Genomic DNA, 25,138 nt, shown 5'->3' with positions numbered 1-25,138 from the left:
TGGTAGGATATGCATTAAGTCTGTGCACTCTTTTTTTCTTTTTTTAACATCTTTATTGGGGTATAATTGCTTTACAATGGTGTGTTAGTTTCTGCTTTATAACAAAGGTCTGTGCACTCTTAAGTTACCACTACCTCAACAGACAATCCCTCTTTCTCTAACCCACTGATTGATCCATCCAAAGACAAGGTGTGGCCTGCCTGGTAACCCATGGTGTAGTCCCAAGATGGAGCTGAATCATGGTTTCAACCTGATGGCAAAATATACCTCACAGTAAGCAGGACCTTAACTGTGAAGCTGACTAGGTCAGATAGCAGAACTCACTTCTAAAACAGAAAAGAGGTCACTTTTCTCCAGGGTCCAGGTCTAGCCATCACCAATAACTCTGGTTTTCTCTTGTTCTAGCACCAAATATGATGCCTATCTCCCTACCAAGAAAGGCTGAAATTCAACAGTGACAGTTATTAATTATATCTAATGCTTAAAGAGACCAAAAATATGAGAGACAGAGAACTGGATGGCTAACAGAGATTTTTAACTAATGGTGCTAAAACAATTGGACATCCACTTCAAAACTCCATCTCAAAAAATGAAGAACTGTATATAAATCAAAACCATAAAACTCCTAAAACAAAACACAGAAAGTATATCTCTGTGTTGATGTGGTAGGCAAAGATTTCTTGAAATAGACACAAAATATAAATAAAAGAAAAAACAAACTTTTAAAAATTCTTTCTCATGAAAGACTAAGGAAATGAATACGCAAGCATCAGACTGGGAAAAAATATTTAAAGCACATATATCTGACAAAAGACTTGTATCCCAAATATAAAGGCACTCCTAAAAAAGCAACCATAAAAACAATGAAGAGCCCAATCAAAAATATAAGTGTGCTTGAACAGTCGTTTGATAAGATATAGGAATGGCCAGTAAGCACATACTAAGGGGCTCAAAATCAATAATCATTAGGAAATACAAATTAAAAACATGATTAGATATCATTTCATATCCACTAGAATGGCTAAACTTAAAATGACTGACAATCCAAATGCTATTAAAGATGTGGAGCAACTGAACTCTGATATACCACTGGCGGGAACGTGAAGTTGTACAACCACTTTGGAGAAGTGTTTGGCAATTTCTTTAAAAGGGATATATTCATGAGCCAGCAATCCCACCCCTAAGTATTTACAGCACCAAGAAAAATGAAAATATATGTACACAAACAGACTCAGAATATTCATACCAGCCTTATGATTAATAGCCCTCAAATGAAAAAATGCAAATGTGCATCAACAGGAGAAAGGACAAGCAAATTGTACTTGAACTACTACTGAAATAGCATCCTTGTGGATGTATCTCAAATACATGTGTTGAATAAAAGAAGCCAGTTAACAAAAACAAAACAACATATACGACATTCACGAACAAGCAAAACTTATCTATAGTAACGGAAGTTAGAAAATTTTGCCTCTTGAAGAGATGAGAATGGGGAGTTGAGTGAAAAGGGGAACAAGAAAACTTCCAGGGGTGATAGATATAGAGCATACTTAGTTTGGGTGGTACTTAACATGGTATATACAACTGTCTAGAGCCATGAAACAGAACAATTAAGATCTGTGCATTTTATTGGTGTAAATTAAATCTCAAAGAGTTCTGGGACACTTTCGCCTATATAAATTAAAATTATCAACTAAATCATGCTTTTTATCCCCTTAGGGAAAAAATTAACCCACAAACACGACAAGTTAAATTTCAGATTAGAAAACTGCACTTGGCAGAGCAAGGTCATACAAATTATACAATTTTAAAGGTTATACTCCATTTACAGTTATTAAAAAACAAATTAACACTATTTTTTAAGTAATCCAGTCTCAAAAACATTGAGGATTCAAAATTCATCTTATTCCTTCAAATCATTAACTTATATATGCCAATTATAGCTCCATAAAGGCGGGGGGGGGGGGTCATTCACTTAACTCGCCTGAATTCTTACTTTCAATGACATTTGCAGCACCTCACCTCTAGCAGTAAGACAACAGCCTCCCATGACTCACCCTGTAAAATACCATTAAATTTATCACCTGATTGCAAACGTCACTTCCACACTCAAAATGTGCAACTGAATCCCAGTTTCCCTGGCCCTTCCCATCTACCTCTGCCAACAATCTTGCGCAGTGGCTAAGATTTGAATAATATAAATCCAGGAGAGAAAGCACTGCAGAAGATGACCACAGCCTTACTAGAGTGTGGGGTACAATGAAAGGATAGTGAGTTAGAGACACATTGTCACTGAAGGTTGCACAAACTGCAGAGAGAGTTCAGAGGGCAGGAGATGAGTCTAAGAACCACCAAAAAGTCCATGTCATAAAACGGCTTTGAGAAGAACAAAGGAACTAAAGTACATAATGTGACTCTTTAAATAAGGTATAAAAACACAAATAAATTAAATTTTACATTTACAGATGTGTGACTAACAAAAACTAGGAGCCTTAATATAGGATTAAAGGATAGAAGTTTGCTACAGCTAAGGAAAGAATTCCAAAAACTCTATTTATGATTTGATTACAATCTGCATTTTTTCTTTAAAGAAAAAGAATTTTTTAAAATAGGAAATCTGTGCAACTTACAACTGAATTTATAACATATACACTGAGTTACTCCTCAAATACAAAGAGAGCAGGATGTATCCTAAGGAATCAATATCCAGTTATCATCCATTATAGAATTAGAAAATCATATTTCCAACTACAATTTAATGATGCCTTCTTGGCTAATGGAAACCACGTTTGCAAAACTGAAGATCAAGTGTTTCTGCCTGGATTATAGCTGAGCTAGGTCTTTTCTGAGGTATTATGCAGACACGGCAATGGCATAAGAGTAGGTTAGTGGCTTGTAGAGACAGAAGTGAAGTAGAAATCAGGTAAGAGGTTTTGAGCCCAGAAAAGAAATTACAACAAACACAAACTTTACTCAACTTTAAAGCTTTTTTCATTTTCACTTGAAAAGAAAATCTAAAATCAAGTGATACACATTTTCCGTACAAATGCAAAACAGCCTCTTAATGTAGGATCTCTCAGATCACCAAGTGTACTCTGACATTCTATAATTTCTATGTATATGTGCACTGATGTCATAAGTATTACTAAAAGATTTGTTTTTAAAATCCCCTATTTCCTGGATTAAACCCTATTTTAGAATTGACTAAAATAACATACCTTTTTAGTAAGGCCAAGTTCCCCTTTCTTGGGCATAAATCCAGGGTCTAAATCATTGGATTCAAGAAGTTTCTTAGTTGGTTTTCTCTGACGCTTACTTTCATAATTTCCTGAAATGCATGTATCTTTTCATTAGATGATTTAGAAACTGGGCACAAGCTAATTTTTTAAAAACCTATATATATATATATATAATTAGTCATTTTTTTATATTTTTCTCAAAATATAAAAAATTAGTCATTTTAAAATATTTTTCTCATCATCTTGTGGGGAGGGACAAGGTAAACATTATTCTAAAATACTAGTTAACATAAAACAAGAAAATATTTCTCAATACAGATACAAACTAATGTGAGGATGTTCTTATGTCAGAGTGTGTGTGTGTGTATGTATACACACTTACTAAAAACCATATATGTTGATACATTTTTTAAAAATCACAAATGAACTAAGGAGAAATCAAAAGGGCAAAACTCCCTTTAGAGCAATCAACTGGTGGTAAGAACAAAAGGAGAAGTGAGGTAAGGTAGAGCCTGAATTCTGGGCATAAATAGACCAGGATTAGAATTCTTGTTCTGTTCCTAAATAAGTAAAAGACACTTGTTTACTTTGTAGGACTGCTCTTAGCAATTATATAAAAGAGCCTAATAACACAGTTTGGCACATAATGGGCAATGAGGTGGTAACTATCTTTATTATTCTTTTTGATTCCACCTTACTTGATTATGCACAATTGGGATCCCTTTTTAAAGAATAACATCACAAGCTACTGTTGGGAATGTAAAAAAGTTACATCCAGGGCTTCCCTGGTGGCACAGTGGTTGAAAGTCTGCCTGCCAATGCAGGGGACACGGGTTCGTGCCCCGGTCTGGGAAGATCCCACATGCCGCGGAGCGGCTGGGCCAGTGAGCCATGTCCGCTGAGCCTGCGCGTCCGGAGCCTGTGCTCCGCAACAGGAGAGGCCACAACAGTGAGAGGCCCACATACCACAAAAAAAAAAAAAAAAGTTACATCCAAAATTTTCCTTGGCTGACTACAATACTCAAGTCAGAAGGTTACTCCAATTAAAAAAAAAAAAAAAAAAAGTCAGAAGGTGAATTAGAGACAGTATGTTGTTTAGATTCAATTCTCACCAGGTGACATGTTTATACAGAATGATAAAGTGAAAAGAAATTGGTAATTAACTTCAAGGGAGTATTCACACTCAGCTGCTTGCTATGTGTCAGGTAAATTTCTTTATACATTGCATCACAGTCTCCATTTTATACATCGAGGAAACAAGTTCAGAGGTTAAACAACTTCCCAAATAACACAAAGATTGGTAAAGTCAGCATCTGAAGTATAATTTTTATGTGTTTACTCCACTAGTATGCAGTGCCCCTCCCCCAAACCCTGTTACCCTGGGTGTTGATTCACACTGTGGTTGATCAATAATCATGAAGAGCAATAACACTGAAAGAAAGTAGTTTGTAAAAAATATGTCTTCCTGACAGTACACCAATTAATGGTCATTAACTATATCCAATTAGCCAGTATTAGGGATTTCCCAGAATCAAAGTGGGTAGTTCGCTGTACAGAAATACACTACTGGCTTTCCATCAAAACATACTAAAATCTCCTGCTTCCTCTAATTATATCCACTTATATACTGAGACCCATCCCCATCTTACCTGGTGTTTTAACTAGCAATTCCTCAGACTCAAGGGCAGGCCGTGGAGAGACTTCCGGAGCCACAGGCACAGACAAGGTCAGCTGTGGCAACTCAGCATGTCCACCTCCAAGTTCTGACTGAGCCAAGGGCCCTTCCAAAAACGGAGCCTCCCTTTCAAGAACTGGAGGCTCTTCTTTGGTTGATATCAAAGAATTCTCATCCACCTGTTTGTTCTGAGCACTAGATCGACACCGGGCTAAAAGGCTTTCCTCTTCACGGCGGGAACTTACCTATGGGCAAAAGATAAACGTGGAATCCATAGGCCAAAGTCATTATAATTTAAGTGTCAAAAAGAATAATGTACTTATAAAGGAATGAAATTCTGACACGTGCTACAAATGGATGAAACTTGAAGACAACATTACACTAACTGAAATAAGCCAGACAAAAAAGGACAAATATTGTATGATTCCACTTATATGAGGTACCTAGAATGGTAAAATTCATAGAGACAGAAAACAGAATGGTGGTTGTCAGGGGCTAAAGGTATGGGGAAGTGGGAAGTTATTTTTTAATAGACACAAGAGTTTCAGTGTGGGGCCATGAAAAATTTCTGAAGATAATGGGTAGTGGTGATAATGGTAGTGGTTGCATAATGATGTGGGTGTACTGAATGCCACAGAACTGTACACTAAAAAATGGCTAAAGTTGTAAATTTTATGTTATATATATTTTACTATAATTTTTTTAAAGGGTAAAAATGTCATTGGATTGAGATACACTGAAGCTATAAAAATTCATTAAAGCCATAGTGATAATCTTAAAAAAAAGAAAAAGGGCTTCCCTGGTGGCGCAGTGGTTGGGGGTCCGCCTGCCGATGCAGGGGATGCAGGTTCGTGCCTCAGTCCGGGAAGATCCCACATGCCGCGGAGCGGCTGGGCCCGTGAGCCATGGCTGCTGAGCCTGTGCGTCCGGAGCCTGTGTTCCGCGGCGGGAGAGGCCACAACAGTGAGAGGCCCACGTACCGCAAAAAATATAAATAAATAAAAGAAAAAAAAAAGATTCCCTAATATATCATCGATAAAAGCAGCTAATAATAAACTTCCAAAGTTGAGTTGGTAAATTAACGGGAAAGCAATACATGCCTTTCATGTATTTCAGTACTATAAAATGACAGACTGACAGATAATATAAGTAGAAGAAATAATAAAATCTGAAAATCTTCATTTTGTAACCCCAAATGAAATTATTCATATAGAAAAGGATGTACAATTGATATTTTTTAAAAAACATCAGGGAAATGGCTGATGGGGAACAAGACATTCTCTTGGAGCCGAAGTAATTATACATATACTGCTGCTTGATCAAAAGAGGTAAAACATAACTGAAAAGAGAAATCAGTTAGTCACCGTGGTGAACTATTGAAGGTTAAATACCTTCCAATGTCATACAACATATGAAACCTACCATATAATCTAGCCAAAAATGTTTAACTTGAATGTATCAAATTGTTACTTATTAACTACTACCTAAAAGGGAACATAGACGCAATCACACAAATCAAGAAGGCAGATACTCTAAATGTGTTGCTCTCATTGCTTACATACGGTCATGAAAAGGGGGGACTGTCCTGGATTTAAGGTGATTTAAGAAATGTAACAACCAGATATAATGTGTAGTCCTAGACTGGATCTTGGTTTGGATAAATTAAATGTAAAGGTTATGAAATAATTGGGGAAATCTGAACATGGATTTGTTATTAGATAAACTGACCTTAATAGATATGACCATGATAAATTGGTTGTGAAGAAAAATGTTGTTTCTTAGAGGTGCATGTTATTTAGGGACGTGGAGTCAAAATATCTCTAACTTACTCTAAAATACTTTGAGTTTAAAGAAATTGAATTTAAAAATAAAGCATATAAGGTATTGTAACATTTGTTTGTAGAATTAGGATCATACTATTCTTTTTAATACCCTGTATTTTTTACTAAACATTTTATCATAACAATATTCCTAAATCAAATACATTTTGAAAGCAAAGGGGGAAAATACACTATATATACACACACTATACACACATAGTACATAAACTCATTTATACATTTCCTGTATAACTAGTACAGGCTAAGTACTGTGCCAGAAGCTGGAAAAAAACCCCTGAAAAACAAGATCCCAGTTAAGGAAATTATTGTCCCATGAAGATAAAATATGATATTGAAGGGAAAATTGCAGTATCCTAAAAGAACTGATGAAAGGTTGTTGAAATGGTGGAATGTACCTTGTGCACCTGTTCCTGTACCTTCTTTTGTTTTTTCTTAGGAGCAAATATCTGATCATATTCTTCTGTATATTCCAGAAGCCACTTGCTTGGCTTCCTAAGGCGTTTCTTCTCTGACCGCACAGCTAAAAGAGGAGAAACAAGTTCAGTATTAACCAAAAAGTTTGAGGGAAACCCAACGTTTTCATGCAACTATCTCTGTGCTTCCAAAGGTACAGAAATAGGAAACTCACAAAAACACTATGGCTATTTGCTATGGTTTATCCTATGCAAAATTTGGGAGAAAGGAGACTTTTGTTGCTCTATCCACACACACACAGCCTATCCAATGTTAACGAAATTAAACTGAAACTAGTGTCCTACAGTTACAAAGCTAACATTAAAATATGGATTCTAAATCAGGTAAATTCATAAAAAACACAATGAATTAACATTTTAAATAACATCTCTCTGGACTATGCAGAATATTGGATGAATAGATGATAGAATATTTACCTAATCAGCACTACCACATGAATTTCAAAAGCATTTTACATATACTTTATATCATGGTTATAGTGAGTTTCACATTAGAAACATCAAAAATATATATGCCTTTGTATACCATTGAGATAATGGTATACATAATAATGGTATACATAAAAATGGTATACATAATAATATGTATACCATTATCTCAATAACATTAAAAAAATGTATGCCATGTATGCCAAAGACAGAAAAGATAAAAGAGTATAGAATTTTGGATACTTTCTTAAAACAACAAAAAACAAACAAAAAAACAACTCTTGTCATGTTTTATGATCAAAATATCAAAGTATCATGCCATTTTTCCTTGAATTAATGGTGAAACAAATATCTATTATTAATTTCCCTATAAAACTTCATCCCAGTTTTAATATACTTAACATGCTATAATCATTTTACTATACTGTAAACTCTTTGGGAACAGAGCCTAATGCCTATAGAACGCAGGATACAATCTACTCACGAGGGCAGTATTTCATCATACGATGACCTCAGAGAAAGCTATTCCTGCCTCATTTGAATGTGGCAACACTGGTGTTCTCTCAATAAAAGAAACACAAAAGTAGAGACCAAAAAGGAAAGGTAACAGGCTCAGCAAGCTTGGCAAAGGCTCTTACTCCCTAGCACATATGGAAACAAGCCATAAAGCCTTCATTAGGACAAGATGTGGAAAAGAATTTTTTACTAATTCTAACTGCTGTAATTTCACATTAGTAAACAGTAGTAACACATCATTTAGTTTATTTCAAGTTAATGTAAAAGGTGAAAACTTAGAACCACATAAAAACCTGAACATGGATTTTTATAGCAGCTTTATTCAAGACTGTCAAAACTTGGAAGCAACCAAGATGTAGGTGAATGGATAAATACACTCCAGTACATTCAGACAATAGATTATTATTCAGCACTGAAAAGAAATGAGCTATCAAGTCATGAAAAGACATGAAGGAAACTTAAATGCATATAACCAAGTGTAAAAAGCCAATCTAGGGCTTCCCTGGTGGTGCAGTGGTTGGGGGTCCGCCTGCCGATGCAGCAGACGCAGGTTCGTGCCCCGGTCCGGGAGGATCCCACATGCTGCGGAGCGGCTGGGCCCGTGAGCCATGGCTGCTGAGCCTGCGCGTCCGGAGCCTGTGCTCCGCAATGGGAGAGGCCACAACAGTGAGAGGCCCGCGTACCGCAAAAAAAAAAAAAAAAAAGCCAATCTAAAAGTTTACATACTGTAGGATTCCAACTATATGACATTCTGGAAAAGGCAAAACTATGGAGACTACATAAAGTGGTTGCCAAGCTAAGGTAAGGAATATCAGAAACAAAAGAAGAATATGGCCTTTTTGATACTGGAAGGGAATATTAAAAGCTAGAAAATTGCAAAAGCCAATGGAACGAGGAGCAGATCATTCAAACCTCAATACATGGTACGCAGCAAACATGAAACCGAACAGGAGCTAAAATACACCACCACTAACTTTCTTGGCAAATACACATCAATTCCAAGCACAGAACCAGGACCTACTGTGCAGAATGGAGATGAATTGTTCATATAGGACAAGTCTAGCAATAGCTTTAGACTAGAGTGGACACATACCAGTTAAAATAATAAAATATCCAAAAAGCTGAATCAACCCCAAATGTTCACCAACTGATAAGTGGATAAGTAACATGTGGTATATCCACACACTGGAATACTATTCAACAATAAAAACTCCCTCTCTCTCTCCCTCTCCCCACCTCTACACACACACACACACACACACACACACACACACACACATATGTGTGTATATATATATAAAAATAAAATTCCCCACCCCTAGTTCTTGCCTTACCTCATGTATGTTACAGGGTCTGGCCCAGCACACAGGAACTAAACAGCCTGACACAGGATACCCAGGACCAAGGGCACTAGGCCTGAGGTAAAGGACTCAGAGCATTGGGGACAGTTAAGGGTGGAGGAGTGCATACCCAGGGTAGTCAAAGCGTGGGAGCCCAAGACATTGGGCGCAACTAAAGGCAGGCAAGGGTTGGGGAGCAGGGGACAGGTAAGCAGAGCCATCCATGTCTGAGGCCAGGGTGCCCAAGGTGCTAGGTGCAGAAAATATAGGGTCCCGAAGACAAAGGGAGCCAGAAAGTGGGGTGTTCTAGGCATGTGGCACCCTGGATGTGGGATTTTCTGGCACAGGGTGCAGAGAAAGGGGGGGTGCCCAGGCACAGGATGCACAGGACATGGGGTATCGAAGGCACAAGGCATGCGAGTCCCAAAATACAAGGTAGGATGTGCAAAGTGAGGAGCACCCTGGGAATAAGAAGTATGACATCTGGGACATGGGTACCAAACCATACGGTGCTGGCCACATGGTCATAAAGAACAAGATGCAGCCACGTGCCATGATATAAATAAACCACAGACACATTATGCTAACTGAAAAGACCAAGACACAAAAGATCACACATTGTATGGTTACATTAATATGAAACACCCAGAAAAAGCAAATCTACAGAGATAGAGAGTAGACTAGTGGTTGCCTGGGACTAACTATAAATGAGATAGCGTAATCTTATGGGAGTGGTGTAATATTCTAAAACTGATTTATGGGGGTGGATGCAGAACTCAGTAAATATACTGAAAACCATTTGTTGAACACTTAAAGTGTGTGAATTTTGTGGTATGTAAATTATACCTTGAGTGAGTTTTCTTCTTTTTTTCAAAACAGTGATGTTTCCCAGAAAACGAGAGTACTAACAGCAACATCACTCTGCCCATACATCTTATTAGCCCCTGTCATACCTCTACTCCCCTAGTTCTGGGACCTCAGAGGCAAAAGAACTTAAGGGGGGGAAAAAAGGCAAAAACCCAACCAATTCTTCATAATAATGGCAAGTTACTCAGCCCAAATTTCCTGTTGAAAGCAAATAAAAATGCCGTATAAAGTCTTCAAAAAACCACCTTAGGGACTTCCTCGTGGTGCAGTGGTTAAGAATCTGCCTGCCAATGCAGGGAACACGGGTTCGAGCCCTGGTCCAGGAAGATCTCACATGCCGTGGATCAACTAAGCCTGTGCACCACAACTACTGAGCCTGCGCTCTAGAGCCCGTGAGCCACAACTAATGAGCCCATGTGCCACAACTACTGAAGCCCATGCACCTAGGCCCCGTGCTCCACAACAAGAGAAGCCACTGCAATGAGAAGCCAGCACACCACAACGAATATTAGCCCCTGCTCACCACAACTAGAGAATGTCCGCGCGCAGCAACAAAGACCCAATGCAGCCATAAATAAATAAATAAATTTATTTATTTTAAAAAAATTAAAAACCACCTTAAAAGAAGCAAAAAACTGACAAAATTGTAAAGAACTACAAACCAAAAACTAATGGAGGGCTCCCCTGGTGGCGCAGTGGTTGAGAGTCCGCCTGCCGATGCAGGGGACGCAGGTTCGTGCCCCGGTCCGGGAAGATCCCACATGCCGCAGAGCGGCTGGGCCCACGAGCCATGGCCGCTGAGCCTGCGCGCCCGGAGCCTGTGCTCCACAACGGGAGAGGCCAAAACGGTGAGAGGCCCGCGAACCGCAAAAAAAAAAAAAAAAAAAAAAATCTAATGGAAAGTAATAACCCAGGGAAACAAGTAGAGAGCCCTGAAACTGACTTTGTCCTGAGGGCTTTTTGGCCATCCTGTTAGGAGGCAGAAGAGTTATGGTGAAACAGAAGTAAACCATGTCGCAACCCCCAGGAGACCACAAGGAAAGGTGCCTCAGCACAAAGTAAAAGGGGAGCAGGAGTGAGAACAAGTCCTTGAGAAATTGTGACTGGTCCTCCTGTGGATTTGCAGTCTGATAGGCCAGGAAAATTCAAGCCCCCAAAAGAAAACTGTAAATTAATATATTCATGTTAACAGAACAAACAGGAATAATCATCTCAATAGGCATAGAAAAAACATCTGAAAAACTAAACAAACTAGGTACAGAAGGGAACTTTCTCAACCTGAAAGGCCACCTATCAAAATCACAGTTAATATCATAGTTAAATGGTTAAAAACTAGCTGCTTTCCCCCTAAGATCAGGAGCCACACAAGGATGTCTGTTCACTCTGCTTACCCTCAACAATGCACTGAAGGATCTACCTAGGGCAATCAGGCAAGAAAAAGAAATAAAAGGCATCCAGATTAGAAAGGATGAAGTAAAACTATCTCTTTTGGCTGATGGCGTGATCATGCACATAGAAAATCCTAAGGAATTCACAATAAAATGATTAGAGCTAAAATATGAGTTCAGCAAGGTTGCAACACCTAAGATCAATATATAAAAATCAACTGTATTTCCATATACTAGCAATGGGAAATCCAAAAATGAAATTAAGAGACCAATTTTATTTATAATAGCGTTGAAAAAGGTTAAAATACTTAGGAATAAAACGAACAAAAGAAGTGCAAGACTTCTACACTGAAAAGTACAAAACATTGTTGAAAGAGAACAAAGACAGCCTAAATTAATGAAGAGCCATCCCTTGTTCATAGTTTGGAAAATTTAACATTGTTACAGTGCCAACACTGCCCAAACTGACCTACAGATTCAGCACAACCCCTATCTAAATTCCAGCTGGCTTTTTGGCAGAAAAGATAAGAAACTCCTAAAATAAATACAGAAATGCAAAGCCGAAACAATCTTGAAAAAAGATAAAGTTGGAGGACTTGCACTTTCTGATTTCAAAGCTACAATAATTAATTACTACAAAGATTAAGACTTTGTGGTACTGGCATAAAGACACACATACATATCAATAAAAAATAACTGAGAGCCCAGAAATAAACCATCACATTTATGGTCAAAAGATTTTCAAATAGGGTGCCATGACCATTCAATGGTGAAAGAATACCCTTTTCTACAAATGGTGCTTAGACAACTGGATTAGGCAATGGGTACTTAGGTATGACACCAAAAGCACAAGGAATCAAAGAAAAAACAGACAAACCAGACTTCATCAAAATTAAGAACTTCTGTGCTTCAAAATATATAATCAAGAATATAAAAGGTAAACCCACAGGAGAAAGTATATGCAAATCATATCTAATAATGGACTTATATCTAGACCATGTAAAGAATTCTTACAATTCAATAATAAAAAGACAAATAGCCCAATTAAAAAACAAGCAGGGCTTCCCTGGTGGCACAGTGGTTGAGAGTCCGCCTGCCAATGCAGGGGGCACGGGTTTGATCCCTGGTCTGGGAAGACCACATGCCATGGAGCAACTAAGCACGAGCACCACAACTACTGAGCCCACGTGCCACAACTACTGAACATTCTGGCAGTTCCTCAAAACTTATACATATAATTACCAAATGACCCAGGAATTCCACTCCTAGGTATACAGTAAAAATAAAAACACTTCCACACAAAACACTGCACACGAATGTTCATAACAGCATTATTCATAAAGGCCAAAAAGTAAAAACAATCCAAATGTTGATCAGTTGATGAAACAATAAATAAAACATGGTTTATTTGTACACTGGAATATTATTTGGCATTAAAAAGGCACGAAGCAAGAGCAGACAACAGCAAGCTGGCAGAATAGAAAGTCCCCACATTATTTCCCTCACAGAGATACCAAACTAACAATATATGCATCAAAATACCTTTATGAGTACTCTAGAAATCAGTTAAGAAGTTACAATACCCCAGGGCAAGTGCAAAGCCAAGAACAATAGCACTGAAATGGATTACAAGAGCCAATTCACTTTATCTGAGATTGCCACTCAGAAAGCAAGCACAGCTGACCTCCCCCTCAAAGCTGGGGAATGGAGGTGGGGATGTTCAAAATTCCAGCTTTTCATAGGGGTTCCCAAGGGGCCAGTTTCTGTCTAACCTGACTGGGAGCACAAACAGAAGCCACACAGTTTGGACTCCTCGGGGCACTGAAAACAAATGAAAGACTGGGCAGCATGTTGTGGAACCAGAGGGCCTGTAGTGACACAGATGGAGGCCAGCAGGGCTTGGTAAGATTGGGAGAAGGCACTCAACTCTTGGCTTCTCTCTACAAAGGGAGAAGAAGGGAGCATTTGGCAATCCAGATTTTTAGAAAACTGCCCAAGGGACTAGTATCTGTTTTGCCTGCTTCTGGGAGCTGACAGAGAGCCAACATGCTTCAGATACCTAGGCACCACTGAGAATTAAAGAGAGTGAGAAAGCTTGTTGCAGTAGCAATGGCTAACCTTCAGTACTGCAGAAAAACACTAGAAGAAGCAAGAGATTACGAGCTCCTGAAAAAGAAATGGACAAACCTCTCTAATTAGGAAATTACACACACAGGCCCAGAGAAGCCCATCCTCCAAAAAAGGTTCCAGAGGTCCCCAGAATCTCTAGCCAAGCTGATTGGTGAGTCTTCCCCTGTATGAAGCCAGTGTCAAACTCACAAAACTCAGGGGAAGGGGACTTCCCTGGTGGTCCAGTGGTTGAGACTGCGAGCTTCTACTACGGGGGCACGAGTTCAATCCCTGGTTGAACTAAGATTCCTACATGCTGCGTGGCACAGCCAAAAACAAAGACAAAACCCAAAAAACTCAGGGGAAAAAACTCATGAAGTACATGAAGAAACTAGGAAACATGGCCCAAAGGATCAAAATAAATCTCCAGAAACTAACAGAGATCTATGAATTATGGGAAAGAATTCAAAATAATTGTATTAAGGAAGCTCAATGATCTACAAGAAAACACGGAAAACTAAAAGAAACCATGAAAACAGTAACATGAACAACTGAGAGTATCAACAAGACAGAAACTATAAAAAGGAACTAAACAGAAATTCTGGAGTTAAGGACATAATAACTGAATTGAAAAATGCAATAGAGAGATTAAACAACAGACTTAAGCATAGGACAGAATCAGCAAACTCAAACACAAGTCATTTGAAATTATCAAGTCAGAGAAGAAAAAAGAAAAAAAATTGAAGCAAACCAATACACACATTAAGAGAGTTCCAAAAGGAGGAGAGAATTTGAATAAATTATGGTCAAAATTTTCCCAAATCTGAAAAAGGAAATGGGCCATCCCATATCAGAAGCTGAAGATCTCCAGCCAGAATGAACTCAAAGAGGCCCACAGTGAGACACATTATAATCAAACTATCAAAAGACCAAGACAAAGAGAGAATCTTGAAAGAAGTGAGAAAAGCAACTAGTCAAGGACAAGGGAACTCACATTAGATTATCAGTGGAAACCTTACAGGCCAGAAGAGAGTGGCATGATATATTCAAAGTGCTAAAATTTAAAAACTTCCAACCAAGATTACTATAATCTGGAAAACTGTCCTTCAAAAATGAAGATGAAATGAATTTTCTAAAACAAAAGCCGGGACTTCCCTGGTGGTCCAGTGGTAAAGAATCCGCCTTCCAATGCAAGGGACACAGGTTCAATCCCTGGTCAGGGAACTAGGATCCCACATACTGCAGGGCAACTAAGCCCACACATAAGAACTGCTGAGCTCGAGCACCTCAACAAGAGAGCCCGTGTACCGCAACTACAGAGCCCACACACAACTAGAGAGAGAAAACCCACACACCACAACTAGAGAGAAGTCCGGTGCCACAACGAAGAGCCTGCGTGCCACAACTAAAGATCTCACACGCCTCAACGAAGACCCTGCATGGCACAACTAAGACCTGACATGAACTTCCCTGGTGGCGCAGTGGTTAAGAATCCACCTGCCAATGCAGGACATGGGTTCGAGCCCTGGTGCGGGAAGATCCCACATGCCATGGAGCAACTAAGTCCGCGAGCCACAACTACTGAGCCCAAGTGTCACAACTACTGAAGCCCGCATACCTAGAGCCCATGCTCTGCAACAAGAAACCACTGCAATAAGTCTGCGCACAGCAACAAAGAGTAGCCCCCGCTCGCCGCAACAAAGACCCAGAGCAGCCAAAAAATAAAATAAATAAATTTATTTTTTTTAAAAAAGGACTTGACACAGCCAAAACTATAAATTAAATAAATTTTCTTAAAATGTAAAACAAAAGCTGAGTTGATAACCACTAGATCTGCTTTACAAAAAAATGCTAAAGGGAGTCCTAAAAGTTGAAACAAAAGGCCATTAGGGGGGCGGCTTCCCTGGTGGCGCAGTGGTTGAGGGTCCGCCTGCCGATGCAGGGGACGCCGGTTCGTGCCCTGGTCCGGGAGGATCCCACATGGCGCGGAGTGGCTGGGCCCATGGGCCATAGCCGCTGAGCCTGCATGTCCGGAGCCTGTGCTCCGCAATGGCAGAGGCCACAGCAGTGAGAGGCCCACAAACCACGTGGACACACACAAAAAAAGGCCATTAGGCAGCAACACCAAGGCATATAAAATAAAAATAGCTGATAAAGGTAAATATATAGGCCAATACAATACTTTAATACTATAATGGTGGCATATAAAGCACTTTTAAGTCTGGTATTGAATTTAAAAGACAAAAACATAAGTAATAACTATAATTATAAAACTATGTTAATGAATACATGTAATTTGTGACATCAATAACAAAGTGGGAATGGGAAGATGTAAAAGAGTTTTTTGTTTTTTTGCGGTACACGGGCCTCTCACTGTTCTGGCCTCTCCCGTTGCGGAGCACAAGCTCTGGACACGCAGGCTCAGCAGCCATGGATCACGGGCCCAGCCGCTCCGCGGCATGTGGGATCTTCCCAGACAGGGACATGAACCCGCGTCCCCTGCATCGGCAGGCGGACTCTCAACCACTGCACCACCAGGGAAGCCCCAAGAGTAGAGTTTTTGTACACAATTGAAGTTATATTGTTACCAGCTCCAAACAGTTTGCTATAACTATAAAATGTTTTATGTAAGCCCCATGGTAACCACAAAGAAAATGCCTATAGAAGATAAAATCAGAAAGAAATCAAAGTATATCAATATAAAAAAATCAAAGAAATACAAAGGAGGGCTGCAAGAGAGATAGAGGGACAGATTAGCTGCAAAACAGAAAACAATTAAAATGGCAATAAGTCCTTCCCTGTCAATAATTTATTTGAATGTAAATGGGTTAAAATGCTCAATCAAAAGACATAGCGTGGCTAAATGGACTGAAGAAAACAAGATGCAACTATATTCTTTCTACAAGATAACATCACCTTAGATGTAAAGACATATAGACTGAAACCAAAAGGATGAAGGATATTACATGTAAATGAGAACAGAGGTAGCCATAAATGGAAAAAATAGACTTGAGCCAATACTATCTCTAGAGGCAAATAAGGACATTATATAATGATAAAAGAATCAATTTACCTGGAAAATAAACAATTATAAACATATTTTAAAAGATAACAATCATAAACAATCAAAAATAAATATGTATGTAACATCAGAACACACAAATATATGAAGCAAACAGTAACAGAAATGAAAGAAGAAACAGACAGTAAAACAGTAACAGTAGAATTTAGGGACTTCTCTGGTGAAACAGTGGCTAAGACTCCACGCTCCCAACACAGGGGACCCAGGTTCGATCCCTGGTCAGGGAACTAAATCCCATATGCATGCTGCAAATAAGAGTTCCCATGCCACACCTAAGAGTTCCCATGCCACAACTAAGGAGCCCGTGAGCCACAACTAAGACCTGGCATAACCAAAATAAATAAATATTTTTTAAAAGAGTTTAATCTTTCAATAATGAAGAGAACAACCAGACAGAAGATCAATATGAAAAACAGAGAACTTGAACATCACTGTAGACCAACCTGACCTAACAGGCAAATACAGAACACTCAACCTTATAGCAGCAGAATACACATTCTTCTCAAACACACAGGGAACATTTTCCAAGATAGATCACATAATAGATCACAAAACAAGTCTTAACAAATTTAAAAATACTGAAATCATACCAAGTATCTTTTCCAATCACAATGGAATGAAATTAAAAATGAAGAGCAGTTGGGAAATAAAAAATTCACAAATATGTGGAAATTAACACTCTTGAACGACAAATTGGTCAGAGAAGAAATCTCCTCCCTCAAATTAGAACATACTCTGAGACAAATGGAAACAATAACACAATATACTAAAACTTATGGGATGTAGCAAAAAGAAGTACTAAAAGGGAAGTTTACAGCACGAAGTGCATACATAAAGAAAAAAGACCTCAAATCAACAACCTAACTTTACACTCAAGGAATAAGAAAAAGAATAAGCACAAAGTTTATTTGCAAAGGGAAAGAAGTAATAAATATTACAGCAGAAATAACCAAAATAGAGAATTTTTAAAAAATACAAACAAAACTAAGAGTTTGTTTTTTAAAAATCAACAAAATTGACAAGCCTTTAGCTAGATGGAGAGAGCGAGGGAGACACAAATAATGAAAACCAGAAATTAGAGAAGACATTTCAATGGAAGCCACAGAAACAGAATTTTAAGAGACTACTATGAACAATTATATGCTAACAAATTGGATAACCTACAAGAGTTGGATAAATTTCTAGAAACATGCAATCCACCCAGACTCAATCATGAAGAAATAGAAAACCTATAGTAAGGAGATTAAATCAGTCATCAAAAACTTCCCAAGAAAGAAGAGCCCCAGGATCAGATGCCTCCACTAGAGAATTCTACCAAGCATTTAAATAAGAATTAATGCCGAGCCTTCTCAAACTCTTCCAAAAAATGGAAGACGGGGGAGCCAGACAAATACACGTTAATAAAAAAAATTTTTTTAAAAAGACATACCAATATCCCTTATGAACACTTACACAAAAATTCTCACCAAATTAGCAAACTGAATTCAACAGCAGCACTTTAAAAGGATTATACACCATGAGCAAGTGGGACTCATTCCTGGGATGGAAGGATGGTTCAACATACAAAAATCAATAAATGTAATACAACACATTAAAAGAAGGAAGAAAATCACATGACCATCTCAATTGATGCAGAAAGGCTTGACTAAATTCAACACATTTTCCTGATAAAAAACACTCAACTAGAAACAGAAGGAAATAATCTAAAATAAAGGTCATTTATGAAAATCCCACAGCTAACACGACAGTCCATGGTGAAAGACTGAAAGCTTTTTCTCTAAGAATGCCCATTCTTGACACTTCTATTTAACACAATACTAGAAGTCCAATTAGGCAAGAATTAGAAATAAAAGGCATCCAAATTGGAAAGGGAAAAGTAAAATGATCTCTGTTCATAGATGGCATGACCTAATGTAAAGAAAACCCTAAAGATTCCACAAAAAAGCTGTAAGAATAATAAATGGATTCAGTAAAAAAATCAACCTTCAAACATCACTTGTGGGACTTCCACAGTGGTTAAAAATCTGCCTGCCAATGCAGGGGACACAGGTTTGAGCCCTGGTCTGGAAAGATTCCACATGCCGCGGAGCAACTAAGCCCATCCTCCCCAACTACTGAGCATGTACTCTAGAACCCATGAGCCACAACTACTGAGCCCACATGTCACAACTACTGAAGCCCACGCACCTAGAGCCCATGCTCCGCAACAAGAGAAACCAGCGCAATGAGAAGCCCGCGTACCTCAATGAAGAGTGGCCCCTGCTCACCGCAACTAGAGACAGCCCACACACAGCAACGGAGACCCAATGCAGCCATAAATAAATAAATAAATAAATTTATTTTAAAAATCAATAAATAAATTTATTTATTTATTTTAAAAATCAGTTGTTTCTACACACTAATAATGAACAATTCAAAAAGGAAATTAAGAAAACAATCCCACTTATAATAGCATAAAAAAGAATAAAAACGCTTAGGAATAAACTTAACCAAGGAAGTGAAAGAGTTGGGCACTTAAACTATAAAACATTGCTGAAAGAAATTAAAAACACAAATAAATGGAAAGACATCCTGTGTTCATGGATTCAAAGACTTAACATTAACAAAATGTCCATACTACTCAAGCGATCTTCAGATTCACTGCTCTATCAAAATCCCAATGGCATTTTTTGCAGAAATAGAAAAAAGACATCCTAAAATTCACAGGAAATCTCAAAGGACCCCAAATAGTCAAAATAATCTTGACAAAGAACGAAGATGGAGGACTCACACACTGTGTTTTCAAAACATGTTACAAAGCTACAGTAATCAAAACAATATGATAGGACTTCCCTGGTGGCGCAGTGGTTAAGAATCCACCTGCCAATGCAGGGGACACAGGTTCGAGCCCTGGTCTGGGAAGATCCCACATGCCATGGAGCAACTAAGCCCGTGTGCCACAACTACTGAGCCTGCGCTCTAGAGTCTGTGAGCCACAACTACTGAGCCCAAGGGCCACAACTACTGAAGCCTATGTGCCTAGAGCCCGTGCTCTGCAACAAGAGAAGCCACCCAATGAGAAGCCCATGCACCACAACGAAGAGTAGCCCCTGCTCGCCGCAACTAGAGAAAAGCCTGCGCGCAGCAACAGAGACCCAACACAGCCAAAAATATTAAATAAATAAGTGTAATTAAAAACAAAAAAAAATACGATATTACCATGAAGACAAACATATAGATAATGAAACAAAATAGAGGGCCCAGAAACAAGCCCTTACATGTATGGTCAAATTATCTTTGACAAGGGTGCTAAGACTTTACAATGCGGAAAAGATAGTCTCTTCAATAAATGGTGTTATATACAACAATGTGCATACAGTTAATACTGTAATATACACTTTAAACTTGTTCAGAGGGTGAATTCATGTGTTTTTTACCACAATAAAAATAAAGCGTTGATACACATGCTAAGTAAAAAAAACAAAGTACCACATATTGTATGATTCCATTTACATGAAATGTACAGAACAGGCAAATCTATAGATTGGGGAGAAATGAAGGGAGATTGAGAAAGGGTACAAGGTTTCTTTTTGGGGTGATGCAAATGTTCCAAAATTAATCATGTTTACAGATGCACAAGTCTCTGAGTATACTAAAAAACCACTGAAGTATATAAACTTTCAACAGGTGAATTTTATGGTCAGTGAATTATGTTTCAATAAAGCTGTTAGAATCTACTATGGTAAACAACATTGAAAACTTATGTTTAAGGAAAGGCAGTTTTATCCTCAATAACAATATTGTATAATATTATATTTTGAAAGACTCCTGCTGTTTTCCCTCTGCTGCTAAGGAAGGATACCCTGGTACTTCATATTTTTAAAAATTTATTCTCAAACCTCATTCCAGAAGGGATGCAAGACATCTAAGGCCTTCAAATAAGTACTACAGAACACTTACACTTTTTCAAAAGCACGTCCCCTTTGTCTACATAACAGGAGGACCTTCCTTAATACTTACAATACCAAATTGAGTCCCCAAAAGTTCACAGATTGAAAAAGGTAGGAAATGGGGAGCAGGGAACAAAATGTTCTTGAGACTCAATAAAAGCAAAAGAAAAAAGAGCTTCTTGGTAAAACAATTTCTGAAAGTATATGGAAACCTGGTCCTCAAAATTCAGATCCTTCTACATAAAGTCCTTTCTTCACTTCAAGTGATAATCCTTCCCTCCCAACTTACACTTAGGCCTTCCATGAAAACAGACCAACTTCAGAAGGGTATCATTATCATCACTTCCTCTAGTCCCTTTCTTTCACAGTCAGGAGTCCTTACCTGGTTCAGGGAGCTCAGGCTGAGGGGTCAAACTGGGAATTCCTGGCTCCTTTTCCACCTCTTCATTGCTGGCACTGGATTTATCACAAACTTTCAACCGTGGCCCAGCTGAATCTAAGCAGTCGGCATGATTTGGATCTGTCAGTGCATCCTCTAGTATGTTCGTCGAAGGAGGAGGTCTCTGTTCTGGGAACTCATCTCCCTTCTTTACAGGGTCAGCGGGAAGCAAGACCCCAAAGGCACCCTCAGAGTTTTCTTTCTCCCTAAATCTGTTAGTGCGCTTACGAGGTTTAGTGCGCCTTTGGTTTAAACGCTGCCACCGCTTTTTAGGCACCACTTGATTTACACTAGTGGGTTCATCATTCTCACTAATGATTTCAGACTCCAGCTCTGTCCCTTTTCTGTTTTCAAAAGAGGGGTCTTTTTCAGGAACTTTATCAGGGTCAGACTGGTTGACTTTATTATCAAAATTAACACTGGAAAAATGGGTACCATCTTCACTTGTTAAATGGCCCATTAATTGAAGGGGTTCTTCTTTACCAGGGTCTTCTGCCTCACCTCTGGAGGAGCTATTCTCTGAACCCCTACTCTCTCTGTCTCCCTGCAGTGCAGCCTCAAGAGTCACAGCTGGAAGCTGGTTCAGTTTTCTTTTGCGCTCTGTCTTTAAGGCTTTACGGTTCACTGTGTTCTTTCCCATCTGGGTTGAAAAACCATCTCTTAATTTGGATGGCTTTGCTCGACCACAGTTGCGCCTAGTAATACAGTTTGAACGATTTTTGCCAGAAGCAGGGAGGTCTCTTTTATCGGACACCAAGCCAGGTAGGGAGGTAGATAGCTCCCCAGACAGTGCAGAGTCACCCCCACTAGGGCTAGAACGGACTGGATCCTGAGTGCCATCTCCATTTTTTTCTGAATTGTGAGTGGAACCTCCTGAAACCAAGACCTTAGAAGCCCCCACAGGACTACTGGTAGAACAGTCCCCAAGACCAGGACTCCGATAAGAGACCAAGTTCTGAGCAGTCATTAACCGTTGCTCCTTGGTCTTACTATCATGCATATCTTTCAACATCATTAGTAATGTACTGAATTTGTAGTCTGGTTCAATAGGTATATGATTCTGACCAGAGGCAGAAGAAAAAAGTAATGGTTTTGATGGCTTTGACATTCCGGAGTCACTGACATCTTCACTTAAGGATCTATAAGAGAGTTCTTTCAACTCTGACAGAACGTGTTTCACCACTGCTGTTTCTATGTCACTCGAATCCCTGGTTTTCTCATGCATGTTGCTCAGTAGTTTTAGCCCATCCACTTTCCCACTTTTGGAAATGCTGGCCAAAGGAGAGCCTTTGGTATCAGAAGAGCAGCATTTCAAACTGCAGTCCTCATCTGCAACAGGCGGTTCTACTACAACTGGGTTTTCTTTATGTTTGCACTTGATACTTCGGATCTTGGGCTGTTTGCTTTTCGAATGTAACAGAGCTTGATTTGTAGCCCCACCTTTTATTATTGAGTTCTCACTGGAAATGCTTGATGGTGTGTTAAATTTTGGAGAAAGACCATCATTTCTAAAATCTGATTGGGGTTTTCGGACAAGAGTTGATACTTTAAGATCAGAGAGATTAACCTGAGACGTCTCAGTTCCAGGCTCTACTGTCTTGGTACAATCCATCAAGTGGTCTGTGTGTGAGTTAGTAATGAGGGTCTTCTGCTTTGCTTTTACCTTAGTGTTCGTGGCAGGATACCTAGAATACTTTACCTTTTCATTTTTCTGCACAGATAACATGTTCTCTGTTCTATCGAAAGCATCTGCAATTTCAAGGACACTATTATCAGACTCTGAACTATGATCTATGGGATCCAGATCACTGCTTCCATCATCATCAGAAGTGGTACAGATACTAATGGAATCACTTCGCTTTTCTTCATCACCTGCTCCAATATAGCAGAGCTGCACTTTTGAACTACACACCAGACCTCGCTGGAGTTTCTTCTTCTCCCCAGAACGTTTAGAGAGCAAGGCACCCTCAGACAAGCCCAGTAAAGAGTCACAATTTGAAGTCTCAAATTCTTTCTTTGCAGTGTTTTTTGCACAAGAAGAAAATAGGAAACTTCCTGGGGCAGAGCTGGGCCCTGTGAGGCTGTTTGCTATCCGGGAAAGTTCATTAGAGGCCTGCTTATCAGATACATCCCCAGAAATAAAGTTTAGGCCAAGGTTCTCTGGAATCTTTCCCCTCCGTTCTTCCTTATGTGCTTCAAATTGCATGTGGCCCTTTTTCACACTAGTCCTTTTTGGATTATCAGAGCTCTTTCTGGCTAGAGACTTAGCACAAGGTTTTTCCTTCTCATCTGCAGAATGTTCAGAGTCAAAAGCCAGAGATTTCAAGCAGCCATTAAGCAACAGGTCATGTTCTGATTCAGGGTCATTTGTACAGTCCTCAAACGGCATATCCTCCTCACTGTCCAACTTGAGTGAACTGGTGACACATTTTCGGTTCTTCGACCCTTTGGGAACATCATACTGCTCAGCAAGACCAACACTGGCTTCCCATTTACTCAAAATTTTCTGAGGAACCTTAAATTTAAAGAGAAAAAGATTATCACTAGTCTAAGAAATAGAAGGGGAAACAGGCAGATGATCAGTGAACACCTCTCAAATCAGAAGCTTTTCCAAGCCTTGTGCTTCTTCAAGGCTCTTTTATGGGACTGCCAGGTGGTCAACACCCACAGTTCACCCAGAACTTAGCTAATGGGGATTCCTCAACACTAGTTCTACCACTAAGATCTATCACTGGAGAAAGATTGATCCCATAAACCCTCCACTCCCCTTACCATTAAAAGCACAAAAGAGTGCACCATAAATTAGACTACAACATTACATTACTAATCAACATTATATTACTAAATCAAGGAATAACCAGACCACTCCTACTTACCCCTCCAACCTTAGAATAAAGATTTCCCTCCTGACTTATGAAGGCCAAGCACTTGCTCAGTTACATAAAAGAGAAAGCAAAAGGCTAAAGAAAGGAGATGCATGTGGAAAAACTAGGACTGGAGAAATGAGTAAGGCAGACCTGCCCTAGAAGAAATGAAATTTGGAACTCTGGTTATCACCAGGCCCTTGGCTAATCAAGATTCTTCTATACGTGTTACATACAATCTGGATTATAAGGACTTCCCTGGTGGTGCAGTGGTTAAGAATCCGCCTGCCAATGCAGGGGATAGGAGTTCGATCCCTGGTCCTGGAAGATCCCCCATGCCGCGGAGCAACTAAGCCCATGCGCCACAACTACTAAGCCCGCACGCCACAACTACTGAAGCCCGTGGACCTAGAGCCTGTGCTCTGCAACAAAAGAAGCCACCACAATGAGAAGCCCGCACACCGCAACGAAGAGGAGCCCCCACTCGCCGCAACTAGAGAAAGCCCGCGCACAGCAACAAAGACCCAACACAGCAAAAAAATTAATTAATTAATTTTCTTTTAAATCTGGATTATAACCAAGCAGTGTCCTGGGCTTAAACATGTAGTCCAGAGACATCAATACACCCTGGATGTATGACAAGTTACATATGCTCTTTTCTTGATTCCTCACAGCATAAGGACATTGAGGCTCTGTGAAATATACCTAATTTTCAAGACACTTATTTCCCTCCCTGGCTTCATACAATAAATGTCAGTCAAGGTTCTATCAGTTAGTGTTCACAAACACTTTAATACTTGTGAAAGGTCATGTTCTGCTGACCATGTAAAAATTAAGGGCACTAGACAGGAAGCCTCCTCTTATAAAGCAATAAACTGATCATCTGGTTTACTTTACACACAAACACACACCCATTGACTTTCTAACTATGACCATAGTAAATCAAT

General features: G+C 39.2%; 1 protein-coding gene across 9 annotated transcripts in view; it reads right to left on the bottom strand.

The window, feature by feature from the left end:
* Window positions 1-25,138, bottom strand: part of NSD1 (nuclear receptor binding SET domain protein 1) — a 136,450-nt gene that overhangs the window by 51,404 nt on the left and 59,908 nt on the right. For all 9 annotated transcript variants that reach the window (XM_073802835.1, XM_019942603.3, XM_019942608.3 and 6 more), the window contains 4 exons: window positions 21,271-23,842; window positions 7,151-7,275; window positions 4,889-5,159; window positions 3,219-3,328 (listed from right to left, as the gene is read on the bottom strand). In XM_073802835.1, the coding sequence (XP_073658936.1) occupies window positions 3,219-3,328; window positions 4,889-5,159; window positions 7,151-7,275; window positions 21,271-23,842 (3,078 nt within the window). The remainder of the gene's footprint in view (window positions 1-3,218; window positions 3,329-4,888; window positions 5,160-7,150; window positions 7,276-21,270; window positions 23,843-25,138) is intronic.

The sequence above is a fragment of the Tursiops truncatus genome, chromosome 3 (assembly GCF_011762595.2).
Source record: "Tursiops truncatus isolate mTurTru1 chromosome 3, mTurTru1.mat.Y, whole genome shotgun sequence".
Classification (NCBI taxonomy): Eukaryota; Metazoa; Chordata; class Mammalia; order Artiodactyla; family Delphinidae; genus Tursiops; species Tursiops truncatus.
This window is presented reverse-complemented; position numbering and strand designations above follow the sequence as displayed.